The sequence below is a fragment of the Gymnodraco acuticeps genome, unplaced genomic scaffold, assembly GCF_902827175.1.
Source record: "Gymnodraco acuticeps unplaced genomic scaffold, fGymAcu1.1, whole genome shotgun sequence".
In the NCBI taxonomy this organism is placed as follows: Eukaryota; Metazoa; Chordata; class Actinopteri; order Perciformes; family Bathydraconidae; genus Gymnodraco; species Gymnodraco acuticeps.
Genome location: NW_022991967.1, coordinates 89312 through 104109, shown reverse-complemented (window position 1 = coordinate 104109; position 14798 = coordinate 89312). Strand labels below are relative to the sequence as shown.

General features: G+C 46.2%; 1 protein-coding gene across 1 annotated transcript; it reads left to right on the top strand.

Annotated features, from left to right (window-relative positions):
• The first annotated feature begins 785 nt into the window (after positions 1 to 785).
• LOC117536053 (NLR family CARD domain-containing protein 3-like) lies at positions 786 to 13599 on the top strand. The gene is made up of 10 exons (XM_034200784.1): positions 786 to 844; positions 1089 to 1244; positions 2792 to 2991; positions 6678 to 8529; positions 8756 to 8929; positions 9321 to 9494; positions 11634 to 11807; positions 12687 to 12860; positions 13306 to 13346; positions 13507 to 13599. Coding segments are annotated over exons 1-10 (3006 nt in total). The 3' UTR covers positions 13509 to 13599.
• Positions 13600 to 14798: the final 1199 nt, after the last annotated feature.

The window sequence follows — 14798 nt, the reverse complement described above, 5'->3', positions numbered from 1 at the left end:
TTACTGTGGTTGTTAAGAGGTTTGTGTTTCGGGAACGATTTGTGTTTAGGCTATTGATCCGTCCATATCTTTCAAAATAAACCTCACAATGGAAAGCTAGTCTTATCAGTAAAGTCTCTGAGAGGGAATTACAGCCTGTCTCTACGGCCTCTCTTGTAATTCACACGACATCTTACAATATGTGGCTATCATCAAGTGTTGTTTGTTCGCTAAACACATCCATGCTTTTAACAGACGAGGCCTTTTATTTTGAAATGATTTCCTAGCCAGTAAGCTTTTAAGGTAAAAAACTAAAACCAAAGAAATATTGCAGTTGCTTTTCCGATTACTGGTATCAGAAAGAAAGACGATTGAAACGAAGGTACTACAGAATATATTAAAAATGATAATATTAAACAAATCTTTTTTTTAAATTGAATAAAAAACATGAAAAATATATTAAAAAATATAAAAAATTAAATGTCAATAAATGAATTTTTATACATTAAAATAATAAAATATATAAAGAAATGTACTTTGACAAAAAATACAACGTTTACATTTTTATTCAAATAATTACAAGAAATTGCAATACATATCATTGTAATACTCAGATAACAGTAGTAGCTCTTAAATACCTACACACTTTAACTTAAGTAAGGGTTTTAATGCAGGATGTTTACTTGCTGTATGTCTATTTCTATCTTACTGAATATCATCCTGTATGTTCACATTCCTCTGATGAGGCTGGTCATGAAACAAAGGGAGGAGGAGCTGCAGACAGGTGAGGCTGTTCAAGTTAAAGAATGAAGTCAGACTGCCAGACGCAATTTTACACTTCGACAGAGAGGAGGACGACAACAGGGTGAGTGTTAACACCAGGCTCTGCTTTATAACACATTATTTACTTAAACTGATTTCAGAACATAACTTCTTGACAAAAAATCAGCGTCCTAGAGTCCAATGAGACTTCTGCAACTGTTGTAAAGATTTTTCAATTACCTGGTTTCTGATTCATCTGAGTTACATAACATGTGACAGCCCAGCACAGTCAACATGTAGCGGCCTGTCTGAAGTCTGACTGATTGTTCTATTTTGTGTGTCTCCAGTGTTACTGGTTTATCTCTCAGACTGGAGAAGATGAGTGATTTAAAAGATGAGGAAGAGGACAGATCTTCTGTCTCCAGCTGTCTGTCTCTGAAGAGTGAGCGGTCTAAAGGATTACCTCCAGTCTTCAGTGATGAACCTGGACCCTCGGACACAAAGTAAGTCTGTTTCTACTGTAAACTGACCCGAAGAGGATTCAGTTTATGTTACCTGATAATAACCTCTTCTTTATTAACTACATGAGCACACCCAGTAATAATCACAGTTGTTTACAGCAAAGAAACACATTTGAAGTCAGTAAAGAAGCAAAGCAGATTACAGTAAAAGTAAAATACAGTTAAAACGCAGTACAGTAAAGAAACACGGTGGCCATCATTTGTTTTCACATTGCAATGAATCTTTAAGGATGATCAGTCAATGGCTTTTTTGCAATGGTGTTCAAGTATTATGAACCTGTTATAAAACGGTTTTAAAATGACCATCATGAGGAAATTATAATATTGATATGTACTTATTTAAAAAAAATGTTGTCCAACAAAAGTTATGTGCGTTATCCGGGCGGACGGCCCACGGGCAAGGCAGAGGCAGGGAAAGGGGTGTCGGATGGACGTTGTTGTTGTTCCATAATCACTTATCACGTAACCTCTGAGACCTCACTGATCTCCATTTGAGGCAATGTGAAATACCCTTCCTCACATGACTTGACATATTTGAAACGTACAAGGTCATATTTAAAAGATCCCAAGGGCTATATGCACGTCACTTTGAATTAGTCATCTGTGACGCCACTTTTCTTTTTACACCAACTTTCATGCAAATCGGAGCAACTTTATTTTTGACCTGTTTTTCAGGAAGAGCCCAGTCTTCAGAGATGAGTTTGAAAAGGTCCAAAATCTAAGTTTCTCCAATCATCTCGAAATTCTGCAAACTCAATCCATGGGCTGGAGGCATGAGACAGTTCAAGTATCAGCTTCCTGGCCCATTGCAATGTTGAAGTATAGGCCTTTACATTTCATATACATTTCTGCAGGGTCTTGGGTACTTCAAATACCCGAGATCCTGCAGTCATGTATTTGAAGTGGACAAGGTCATATATCCAAGATGCCAAGGGATACGTGCAAGTCATTTTGAAATACTCATCTGTGGGACCACTTTTCATCTCGGGAATAGGTCCACTAATACCATGGGTTATATGCAGGACACAGTTCAACTATCAGCTTCCTGGCCAATTGCAATGTTGAGATATGGCCTTGTTCACTTCAAATACATAACTGCATCTTCTCCAGTATTTGAAGTATACTGGATAAACTTGGTATGCCCAAATGTGTGCGGTTAAACAAGCGGCTGACACAGGTTTTCTCTGGAGGGTGGCTGGCATCTCCCTTAGGTATAAGATGAGAAGTTTAGTGATCCGGGAGGGTGACTTAGCTGATCCTTCGTGTAGAAAAGAGCCAGTTGAGGAGGTTCGGGCAGTAAGGAAGCCACCTGACCGACTCCCTAGGGAGGTGTTCAGCTCGCAGGAGACCGAGGGACAGTTCCAGGACCTGGTGGAGAGATTTAACTCCACACTTGGGAACTTAACTTCGAATAAGCGGTGGAAAAAGGATTAAAACCTCAAAACAGAACTTTATTCCTTATTGTACCATTGGTTAAAATCGTCCACCACTAATGTAAAGTGCTATAAAGGATGTGTTCATCTATACAGAGAGAAGAGGAAACGTCCTGTTCCTGTGGAGGAGCAGCTGTTCAGCTGTGCTCTGTGTCAGGGCGTCCTGAAGGATCCAGTCTCTGCCAGCTGTGGACACTGGTTCTGCAGACAGTGCATCACCTCATACTGGGAGCAGCCAACTCCATCAGGAGACTCCTGCTGTCCCCAGTGTGGAGAAAGATGCAGTATTATACAAAGTAAGTCTTGTAGTGCCGAGAGACGGGAGTCGGAGGCGGGGTATCAAAGGTACAAGCTAGACTTTTATTTAGCATCAGAACAACATGTAAACAGCTTCAAGCCCGGGAAGCGAAGACCGGCGGAAACAGGAAGTCCGGTTAACTAAAATATCCGTGCGGAACAATACCCCAACCCATAGATCCGTGGGTGAATAATGTCAATCACCACACAAGCCCCCCCAGAATTCACCCATAGTCAAAATCCTCGTGCCTGGGAGGAAGTACCACCCGACCCCGGCGCGTACGGACCACAGGGGCCGAGGAGGGCGGGGCCGCAGGCGAGGGCAGGGGCGCCAACGAGGGCGAGGGCATCCCCACAGGGGGCGGGACATTGGAGGGCGGTCAGAGGAGAGGTCAGACGGGGTCCCGAAGCGCGCCACCCACGTGCCGATGAAAGCGCGGGCGACGTCGGAAGCTGACGTTGAGGCGAGGGGAACGGCCTCGGGCCAGCGGGTCGTCCTGTCCACCATCGTAAACAGGTAGATGAAACCGTGAGAGGGGGGAAGCGGACCTACAAGGTCGACAATGGCATGGTCAAACCTCCTCTCAGGAACCGCAAAAAGTTCAAAAGGGGCCCTAGTATGGCGGTGGACCTTAGCCCGTTGACAGGCCACACATGAGTCGACCCAGGACCTCACGTCCTTCTTAAGCCCCTGCCACATCAACTTCTGCGACACCAACTTCACGGACGGCTTCCTACCGGGGTGGGAAAGATTGTGAACCGCCTCAAAAACGGGTCGGCTCCAGTCCGTTGGGACTAGCGGTCGAAGCTGGCCCGTGGAGATGTCACACCACAGCTCCGACCGTGACCTCCTCCAGTCGTAATCCCGTGACCGAGGCCTTGAGGGTCTGGACCCCGTGGTCAGAGGCCTGGTCAGCGCCCATGCGGAGGTAATCGAGGCCCAGCTGCACAGCTCCGATGACCGCTCTGGAGAGGCAGTCCGCGACTACGTTAGCCTTGCCAGCGATGTGTCGTATGTCCGTGGTGTACTCGGAGATGTACGAAAGCTGGCGTTGCTGTCGGGCAGACCACGGCTCAGTCACCTTGGACATGCAGGAAGTAAGAGGCTTGTGATCCACGATACGCCGCAAACTCCTGGCCTTCCAGCAGGAAACGGAAGTGGCGAACCGCCAAATAGAGACCAAGGAGTTCCCTGTCGAAAGCCTTGTACTTGCGCTCCCTGGGAGTCAACTGGCGGCTGAAAAAGACGAGCGGCTGCCAGGCGCCGTCGACCCATTGCTCATGCACCGCGCCCACAGCGTAGTCAGACGCGTCAGTGGTGATAGCGATGGGGGCCCTGTGTGACGGGTGAGCCAACATGGCGGCTTCACTCAGGGCGGCTTTGGTGGCATCGAAAGCGGCCTCCCTTTCAGCCGTCCAGTCTATGGCCTGGCCGGGGGACTTGTCCTCGAAGGGCCTCGTACAGCGGGGGCATTGGCGGATGAACCGGTGATAAAACGTCACCATCCCGAGGAACTCTCGGAGCGCTCGAGCTGTAGCAGGTCGTGGAAAGGCGGACACGGCCTCCGCCTTCGACGGGAGGGGGGCGGCTCCATTCTTGCTGATGAGATGCCCGAGGAAATGGATGGAGGACAACCCGAACTGACACTTTGCCGGGTTGAGAATCAGGCCGTGTTGGTTGAGCCTCGCGAAAAGGACACGGAGATGTGCCTGGTGCTCTTCAGAGGAGGAGCGACCAGGATGTCGTCTAAATAGACGAAGATGAATGGCATGTCTCTGAGCGCTGAATCCATCAGCCGCTGAAACACTGAGCTGCGTTCTTAAGTCCAAACGGCATACGCAGGAACTCGAAAAGCCCGAACGGCGTAATCACCGCAGCTTTGGGGACGTCCGAGGGGTGCACCGGAACCTGGTGGTAGCCGCGCACCAGATCCACCTTGGAGAAGACCAACTTGCCCGCCAGCTGTGCAGAGAAGTCCTGGATGTGAGGGACCGGGTAGTGGTCTGGCGTAATGGCGTCGTTAAGGCGGCGGCAGTCACCACACGGGACCATGTGGAGCGGCGAAGCCCAAGGGCTGCCTGAGCGGCGGATGATGCCCAGACGCTCCATGATGACGAACTCTGACTTTGTGACTGCCAGCATGTCAGGGTTGAGCCGCCGAGCCCTAGCGTAGACTGGGGGGCCTTCAGTGTCAATGTGGTGCTCTACCCCGTGTTTGGAAGTGGCAGCGGAAAAGGTGGGCTGCGTCAAGCCGGGAAACTCACTGAGAAGGTGCTGAATCTTGTCACCCTGTGAGTGAGCTGGAGAGCCCGCTGAATGACGCCTCGCCGCCGGTAAATGCGAACGAGACAAACGTCAGTGCGTCCACCAGGCGGCTGTTCTTGACGTCCACCAGCAGTCCGTGAGCGCACAGGAAGTCTGCGCCGAGGAGGGCGAAGGAGATGTCAGCCGTGACGAAATCCCACTTAAACCGCCGACCCCCGAAACACAGGTCCACTGTCTTTGTGCCATAGGTGCGAATAGGGGTGTCGTTAGCGGACGTTAAAGGTGGGCCGTGGCCCCCACCGGCGGCGTCCACTACCGTAGCCGGCAGGACGCTCCGCTGGGCTCCTGTGTCACAAAGGAGTCTGCGACCAGAGAGAGTGTCCCTGATTAACAGGAGCCGGTTGGATGTGCAGGGGGGATGGCATATCCTCGCTTTCGCCCCGAAGCGTGCATGGTATGAACACAGGCCAGGGCTGGAGTCGCTGACGTCGGCTCCGGAGCTTCTGCTAGGTGGCATGCCTCTACCAGGGAAGGTGCCGCTGCGTGTCGGGGCCAGCACCTCAGGGGCAAAACGCTGGGTGGCCAGGAAGAACCGGTCGGCTTCTTCAGCTAAAGCGCGGGGCTCAGTGATAGCCGTGTTAGCGAGCGCCGTCTGAACATGCGGCGGCATGTGCCGAAGAAACAGTTCTATGAACAAAAAATGGGGTTCTTCCGTACCTAGCAGGCTGAGCATCATTTCCATGTGGTTGGAAGGCTTGCTGTCTCCCAGGCTATGAATAGCGAGCAGACGCCGGGCTCGTTCCGACCGTGACAGCTCAAAAGTCTTTAGCAGGAAAGCCTTGAACGCAGCATATTTATCCTGGGCAGGGGGAGATGTAATAAAGCCCACCGTCCGGGTTGCAGTGGAGCTTCCCCGTGCTGAAACGACGTGAAAATAGCGTGCTGCGTCATCAGTTACTCTGCGGAGGGCGAACTGAGCCTCCGCCTGAGCTAACCATGCAGCCGCAGATGTCTCCCAAAACTCTGGCAGTTTGAAAATAACGGCGTTATTTGCCATGCTCGGTTCAGTCTTGGATCCTTCTAAGAGACTTACGTCGGAGTCACCAATGTAGTGCCGAGAGACGGGAGTCGGAGGCGGGGTATCAAAGGTACAAGCTAGACTTTTAATTAGCAACAGAACAACATATAAACAGCTTCAAGCCCGGGAAGCGAAGACCGGCGGAATCAGGAAGTCCGGTTAACTAAAATGTCCGTGCGGAACAATACCCCAACTCATAGATCCGTGGGTGAATAATGTCAATCACCACAGTCTCAACATATTTCTGCTGATGTCTTCATTTCTGAAAAAAGAATTCTTCCTGTTAATTGTTTTTGTGATTTTTAACCACTTCAATTTATCTCACTCTTCTTCTCTTCCAGCAGATAGTGGTCTGCAGAAGGTTTTAGATGAACATAGGCTCAGTCTGAGGAGGAGATGTGAACGTGTGACTGAAGGAACTGATCAAAGTGAAACCCTCCTCAACAGCATCTTCACTGAGCTCTACATCACACAAGGCCAGAGTGAAGAGGTTAATACCCAACATGAGGTGAGGCAGCTGGAGACAGCTTCCAAGAAGAAGCCCCTCCATGACACTCCAATCAAGTGCCAGGACATCTTTAAAGCCTCACCTGACCAACAGACTCCCATCAGAGCGGTCCTGACCAACGGAGTCGCTGGAGTTGGAAAAACCTTCTCAGTGCAGAAGTTCACTCTGGACTGGGCCGAGGGTTTGGAAAACCAAGATGTCAGTCTGGTGATCCCGCTCTCCTTCAGGGAGCTGAACCTGATCAAAGGTGAGCAGTACAGTCTTCTCAGGCTGCTCCATGTTTTCCATCCAACCTTACAGAAGGTCACAGCAGAGCAGCTGGCTGTCTGCAAAGTGCTGCTCATCTTTGACGGCCTGGATGAAAGCAGACTTTCTCTGGACTTCAGTAACAATGAGGTTGTGTCTGATGTCTCACAGCAGTCCTCAGTGAACGTGCTGCTGACAAACCTCATCAGGGGGAAGCTGCTTCCCTCGGCTCTCGTCTGGATAACTTCCCGACCTGCAGCGTCCAATCAGATCCCTCCTGAGTGTGTGGACAGGGTAACAGAAGTACGAGGCTTCACTGACGCCCAGAAGGAGGAGTACTTCAGGAGGACATCGAGTGATGAAGGCCTGTCCAGCAGAATCATCTCTCACATCAAGGGCTCCAGGAGCCTCCACATCATGTGTCTGATCCCAGTCTTCTGCTGGATCACTGCTGCAGTTCTGGACCACATGTTGACTACAGACCAGAGAGGAGAGCTGCCCCAGACCCTCACTGACATGTACTCACACTTCCTGCTGGTCCAGACCAAGAGGAAGAAGCAGAAGTATGAAGAGGGACATGAGACGAGTCCACAGCAGCTGACGGAGGCTGACAGGGAGGTTCTTTTGAAGCTGGGGAGGCTGGCGTTTGAACATCTGGAGAAAGGAGACATCATGTTCTACCAAGAAGACCTGCAGCGCTGTGGTCTTGATGTCACCGAGGCCTTGGTGCACTCAGGAGTATGTACAGAGATCTTCAAAAGAGAGAGTGTGATCTTCCAGAAAACAGTCTACTGCTTTGTTCATATGAGCATTCAGGAGTTTCTGGCTGCAGTCTACATGTTGCACTGTTACACCAACAGAGACACAAAGGTAACGAAGGACTTCCTGCAGGGAGACTGGGACGAAGAAAGTGATAGCAGTAATCCGGATTACCCATCCCTGGATGTCTTCCTGAAGAAAGCCATGGAGAAATCCCTCAGAAGTCAAAATGGCCACCTGGACCTGTTTGTCCGCTTTCTCCACGGCCTCTCTCTGGAGTCCAGCCACAGACTCTTAGGAGGCCTTCTTGGTCGCACAGACATCCGTCCAAAAATCATCCAGAGACTCTTCAGAGGCCAGCTGGGTCGCAAAGAAATCCAGAGAGCCATCAAGAACCTGAAGGAGATGAGCAGTGATGAAATCTCTCCTGACAGGAGCATCAACATCTTCCACTGTCTGACTGAGATGAAGGACCACTCAGTACATCAGGAGATCACAAAGTTCCTGAAATCAGAGAACAGATCAGGGAAGAGACTCTCTGAGATCCAATGCTCAGCTCTGGCCGACATGCTGCAGATGTCAGAGGAGGTTCTGGAGGAGTTGGACCTGAAGAAGTACAACACATCAGCGGAGGGAAAACGGAGACTGATTCCAGCTGTGAGGAACTGCAGGAAGGCTGAGTGAGTCCACATGCGATTAACTTCATAAATTAGTCCAGATAAGAAGTTTACGTCTTCAAATAAACACTATATAAATTATGCTGTTTCTAATACTGTGAGAGCAAAAGGGATCCATAATGACGCACATTGTTAATCAGAACATGATGGGTCTACTGTTTTCATCAAATGCATGATGTTCATATAATCTTCTTATGAAAAACTCACTCTGTAATATCTGTCCTGACAGACTAACTTCCTGTGGACTCTCAGAGACTCACTGTGAAGTCGTGGCCTCAGCTCTGAAGTCTGACCCCTCCCATCTGAGAGATCTGGACCTGAGTTACAACAAGCTGCAGGATTCAGGAGTGGAGCTGCTGAGTTCTGGACTAAAGAGTCCAAACTGCAGACTGGAGACTCTCAGGTCAGTTCACTGACTGCAGTTCATACGGTTCATTTTTCTTTTAAAAAATGTGCCCGAGAACAGGACTTTGTTCATGTTGTTATGTTTTTTCAAATGGTTGAGTATCTAGCAGAATAACAAAGATCAGAGAAGGTGAATGTGTGACGGACAGTGTTTGAGCTTCCACAGACTCACACTGTGCTCCATGAGTCGGTGAAGATGCTGTCAGTACTGATGAGCTGTGAGGGAGAGGAAGGAGTTGTTAAAGATCTGATGAGAGAGAAAAACTGCTGCAGAGTTTGAGCTTGGATTATCATGGATCTACATCTTTCTAGACTCTGACATCTAAACCTTCCTCAGCTCTGAACAGATTATTAAACCTTGAAACGTACATCATGTTTTCTTTATTCAGACTGTGGGGCTGCATGTTGTCAGAGATCAGCTGTTCTGCTCTGATCTCTGCCCTGAAGTCCAACCCCTCCCATCTGAGAGATCTGGACCTGAGTAACAACAAGCTGCAGGATTCAGGAGAGAAGCTGCTGAGAGATCTTCTGGAGAGTCCAGACTGCAGACTGGAGACTCTCAGGTCAGTTCCCCATCTTTTACTTCTGTGCTGAGATTAAGGCGAGACACGGCAGGCAAAAACATCGTTTTTCATGCACTGGTCAATTTTGAGATGTTGTGCTATTTTGATTCTATAACATGTTTTCTTTCAGACTTTTGGAAGGAAAACGTACAAAATACACATTTAAGTGTTTATTTTACTATAGTTTGTCTATTTGCGTCTGTAGATTTCTCCTAAATTCACCAAAAGTTAGCATTCTAACGTAACATAAAGTACCGCGACCGCTGTGTGCACCATGTCAACAGAGGTATCGCTGGAAAGCTCCGTCTCTCCTGCACAATCTCATCGGATCCAAATATGGTCATTTCCTTTGTATCAGCAACCATTTGTGAAAGCACAAAGGGTTCTTAAACCAAGAAACGAAATCTCATTTGCTGGTGTCAATTTCTGACAACGTGATTTCGTTCAGATGCGTCACGTGATGTGCTAAAACACTTCCGGGTTAGCTTTCCGCTAGAAATTTAAATCTCAAAATGGCAAAAGAACGGCGAAAAAAACGTTCACAGAGAAGACGACAACAATTGTCTGCGTTGGTGCGCTGGGCTAATGCTAATAATGCTAATGCGAGCAAATAAAATGCCGGCTTCACAAAAACTTTTCTGAGTCTTACGGGGCGTGGTTTGCAATTCGCCCAGCCAATCAGAAATTGAAACCTTTTCCTCCCCAGGAAAGTACCACCTCTCTAGCAGGGACTGAAAAGGGGTGAAAATGTTCCCGAAAAAAAGTTATTGTTCCAGATCTTTTTGGTCCCAGGCATAGGCGGCGCGTGAGGCTCAAGTTTGGGAAGGCTAAATAACTTTCTTTTACCTGACGCTGCCCGCCTCCGGCGTCTATAGAAAAGAGATCAACTCAGTGAAAGCACCGCCTGCTGACCAATCAGAGCTCAGTGGGCAGAGTTTAAATCTATCAAGTCATATTACAGGATAAAGGAAATACAGTTTAAACTGCCGTTGCAGAGAAGACGCCGACGTGTCGCACACCAGGCACTTATCATTCATATCACATCATCAATCAGATCATCGATCATATAATATCACAATATTTCCTTATCCGAGTCAGCTTCTCGAGCCGTATCTGGCCGTGCAACACTTACATTGTCACATATACTGTATGCAGACATATTATTTTAAGCAGCACATTAAGTTGACGAAACACTCAACTCAAATGTAATTAAAGTCAGATCCACTCGTGTCTTATGGGGCAGTATCATAAAACTGTTGTACACTTTCAAACACTCGGTAGTTTATTTATTTTTTAACGAGTTGTTCTGTATTCTCCTTGCAGGTGCAACTATGTGGCTTGTATACTGGATTATATGTTTAAGTCATGGAGGTTTAAAGCTCATATTTGTCTAATATTAGTTTACTTTTCATTAATGAAGTATGACGCTGCGCTGTCAGTACACTTATCCCTGTTTGTGATTGGTCAAATGTAGCTAACCCCGCCCCTTTCACGTGAACGCGCTCTCAGCTGGAGAGAGAAACCCTGGCTTGATTTACCGAGTTGATAACCAGCGTCGTAGGACCGCTCGTTTGTTAGAGTTAGTTAAGATAACTCAAACATATCCAGGGTCTGTTGAACTGGCTTCGTAGTACAGTTTACTGGTGGCTGCATAGCAGCGCTAATGTCAAAGACACAAACATTATACATTATATTTTTATTTTACCAGGATGCAGTGACACAAATATTTGGGAAGGCTTAGCCTTCCCTAGCCTACAGTACCCGCCGCCCCTGGTCCCAGGAACTATCGGAACTATTCCTGGGAAAAGTACTCCGTTGTGAAAGCGCCTATAGTCTACTTTCTTCTTCTGTGGTTTAGTTCACTGACTGTGGCAGAGCCATGTTGATCATTACATTTAAAAAATAACAAGAAAAATCCTCCACTGCATAAGTCACTCTGAACCTCTTAAACACCTGAAATTCATCTTACAGTCTTAATACAGATTTTAATAAATGATATAAAAGACAAATTAATAAATGTTTCTATTTAAACTATCAACAATAAAGATTATATTCAGTATTTGCCTTTTCCAATATTTTTCTGAAGCTCCATGATGCTGACTGAATAGTTTAAACTTACATCATGTATTCCTTATTCAGTCTGTGGAGCTGCAGTTTGTCAGAGATCAGCTGTGCCGCTCTGGCCTCAGCTCTGAAGTCTGACCCCTCCCATCTGAGAGATCTGGACCTGAGTTACAACGATCTGCAGGATTCAGGAGTGAAGCTGCTGAGTTCTGGACTAAAGGCTCCAAACTGCAGACTGGAGACTCTCAGGTCAGTTCACTGACTGTTGTTTATATAGATTTGTTGTGTTTAAAAATGTGCCTGAGAACAAAGAATCTCTGTATGGTTCGTTTTTTGGTTATTCCGTTTCAAAACCAAATAGGAAAAATAAAAAAACACAGTTTTTTAGTTTGTGTGAGTCTGTGGAAGCTGAAAAACGTTATTCTGTTTTTCAACCAAAACAGGAAAACAGATAAATCAACATTTTTTAATCTTTGTATCTTCGGACCATTAGTTTTTCTAACCCTAACTCTGCACACTAGAAAGTATATTGTGCGCACAAGATACTTTTTTGTTTTGTTCATGACCCAAGTTTAGGGGCTCCGTAGTTACCACTACATTTAAAAAATATATAATAAATGGTAACTGATGTCCATTGTTTTTAAACCAAATCAGAAAAACAGATAAATCAACTTTTTGGTTTTGTTTGTATGATTTACGGATAATCCAGTGAATTCTGGGGAAATGTGAAGACAAATCTTTTATACTTACAAACATGCAACAAGGAATAGTGACAAAGAACTAGTTTACTTCCATGGGCGCAGGGTTAGAAACACAAATGGTCCGAAGATACACGGATTCAAAAAACGTTGATTTATCTGTTTTCCCATTTTGGTTTAAAAACAGAATAACGTGTTTGAGCTTCCACAGACTCACACTGTGCTCCGTGAGTCGGTGGAGATGCTGTCAGTACTGATGAGCTGTGAGGGAGAGGAAGGAGTTATTAAAGATCTGATGAGAAAAACTGCTGCAGAGTTTGAGCTTGGATTATCATGGATCTACATCTTTCTAGACTCTGACATCTAAACCTTCTTCAGCTCTGAACAGATTATTAAACCTTGAAACTTACTTCATGTATTCTTTATTCAGACTGAGTGGGTGCAGGTTGTCAGAGATCAGCTGTTCTGCTCTGGCCTCAGCTCTGAAGTCCAACCCCTCCCGTCTGAGAGATCTGGACCTGAGTCACAACGCTCTGAAGTATTCAGGAGTGAAGCTGCTGAGAAATCTTCTGAAGAGTCCAGACTGCAGACTGGAGACTCTCAGGTCAGTAAGGGGTCTCTCTCTTTTGTGTTGGGGGGTTGATGTGTTCTCACACTGAACCTCCAGTTCTTCCTTCCAGACGTAGCCTAGCTTAGCACAACTCATAATGCTACCCATTCACTGCAGTTTCTTATTTATTTATTTTCGTTATTCCACCAACATTGTAATGTGAGCTTAAAATACAAATCCACATTTTTGTAAGTAAGCTACTTTTTAATGGATGTACAGGATTTTACAGAGGAGTGAGTCTGCTTGGTTCTCCTGTAATGCTTTTGTTTCTAGACTAATGAGCAGTTATGTCCTGTTAGTTGAGAGCTGAGGCAGTCAGTCGTAGTGTTTGCAGAGAAGAGATGATGTAAAGCAGGAGATCAGTCAGGACTCTGAAGCTGACTCAAAGCACAAACGCTTATTTTAACCCATAACTGTTGGGTTGTGTTCATCCCTACAGGATCAATGACGAGACGATCAGAGCCAAGAAACAGAAGAGATGTGAGTATTGAAACCATATTCATCAGGCTATCCTACATTAAAGTCTGATCTTAAAATGAAAACATGTATCTACTCCATCTTGTTTCCGCTCAGCTCTCTTCAATCACTTTAGCTGCCAATGTTTCTCTCTGCTGATGTTTGATTATTATTATTCTTTCAGGAGACTCGGGTGTCAAACAGGAAGTGAAAACTGGATCAACTGACGGTATAATTTCCGTAAAGCAACAATCAATTTCACTTAAGGCTTTTCTTACAAATAAAGATGTAGAGAAGAAACATAAATATACACCGATCAGCCATAACATTATGACCACCTGCCTAATATTGTGTAGATACTCTTTTGCCTCCAAAACAGCCCTGACCCGTGGAGGCATGGACTCCACTAGACCTCTGAAGGAGTGTGATATCTGGCACCAAGACGTTAGCAGCAGATCCTTTAAAGTTCTCCTATCATGCAAAATGCACTTTTTGACGTATTTTATACATAAATATGTGTCTGTATCAGAAAGACAGTGTCCATTCATGCTTTGAAAACAAAAACATTACAGTCGCCGTTAAAAAATAAAACGAAAGTACACAGACCTTTAGCAAAAGATGCATTTTATTTCAATGCATTATTCATTTAGGTGCACCATTAATAAGATGCTTTATCTGGAAGCTTCACCCCAGCAACAAACTGTTCTGTAGCATCAGGACTAAAACCACCAGACTCAGAGACAGTTTCATCCCACAGGCAATAAGACTGTTAAACACCTGAACTCTTTAAAGGTTGTGTGTTCAGAAGGTTTCTCTGCATGTAAACGGTCTGCAGAGTCACAAACCCTCAAAGTGCACCCTGTAGCGAGCAGTGGCGTTTTCTCCCGGAGGCCAAGGGAAGCCAGGCTTCCCCTGTTTTTTCGGATTGTAGTTATAATTTAAATAAATAAATAAAAACACTTTGTTTTGTTTCGATAATTCTCCTTTGCTGTGTGTTGCTGCCGGCCCGTCTCTCCCCCATTCTCATTGAGTATTTTACAAAGAGTGAAACAAACAGCACCCCTCTAGATGTTATGGTGAAACAGTAGATTGCACTCTCTGTTGCGAGAGGAGGCCAGCCGAATCTGGCTTCCCTTGGTGAAAAAAAATGGAGGGATTGACCAATCAGATGAGGCCCACGTGATGCCCCTGCCAACCTGTGATTGGTCAGGACCTTGCCAAGGGAAGCCAGCCGCCTCTTGCTTCCCTTCAGAGGCGGCTGGCGGCTGGCGATTTGATTGGACACTGCCATCCAATCAAATCACATCAACATCAGTTTTAATACTGTCATCACCGCCGTTAGAAATTATCAAGCAAATGAAGCATTATGGAGGGTGGAGATTTGGCGTACTTAATCAAACATAACTTTACTAAACTTCCGCTACAGCAGCAACTAAAAATTAAATCAGATGACAGGCCAATGCCCACACTCGAGCT

Bases quoted from the DNA above. Each gene is read 5' to 3' on its own strand.
- LOC117536053 (XM_034200784.1), top strand. From the start codon at position 786: ATGAAGTCAGACTGCCAGACGCAATTTTACACTTCGACAGAGAGGAGG. The intron at 1,245-2,791 runs GTAAGTCTGTTT...TCATCTATACAG, and splicing joins CCTGGACCCTCGGACACAAA to AGAGAAGAGGAAACGTCCTG. The intron at 11,808-12,686 runs GTCAGTTCACTG...TTCTTTATTCAG, and splicing joins TGCAGACTGGAGACTCTCAG to ACTGAGTGGGTGCAGGTTGT.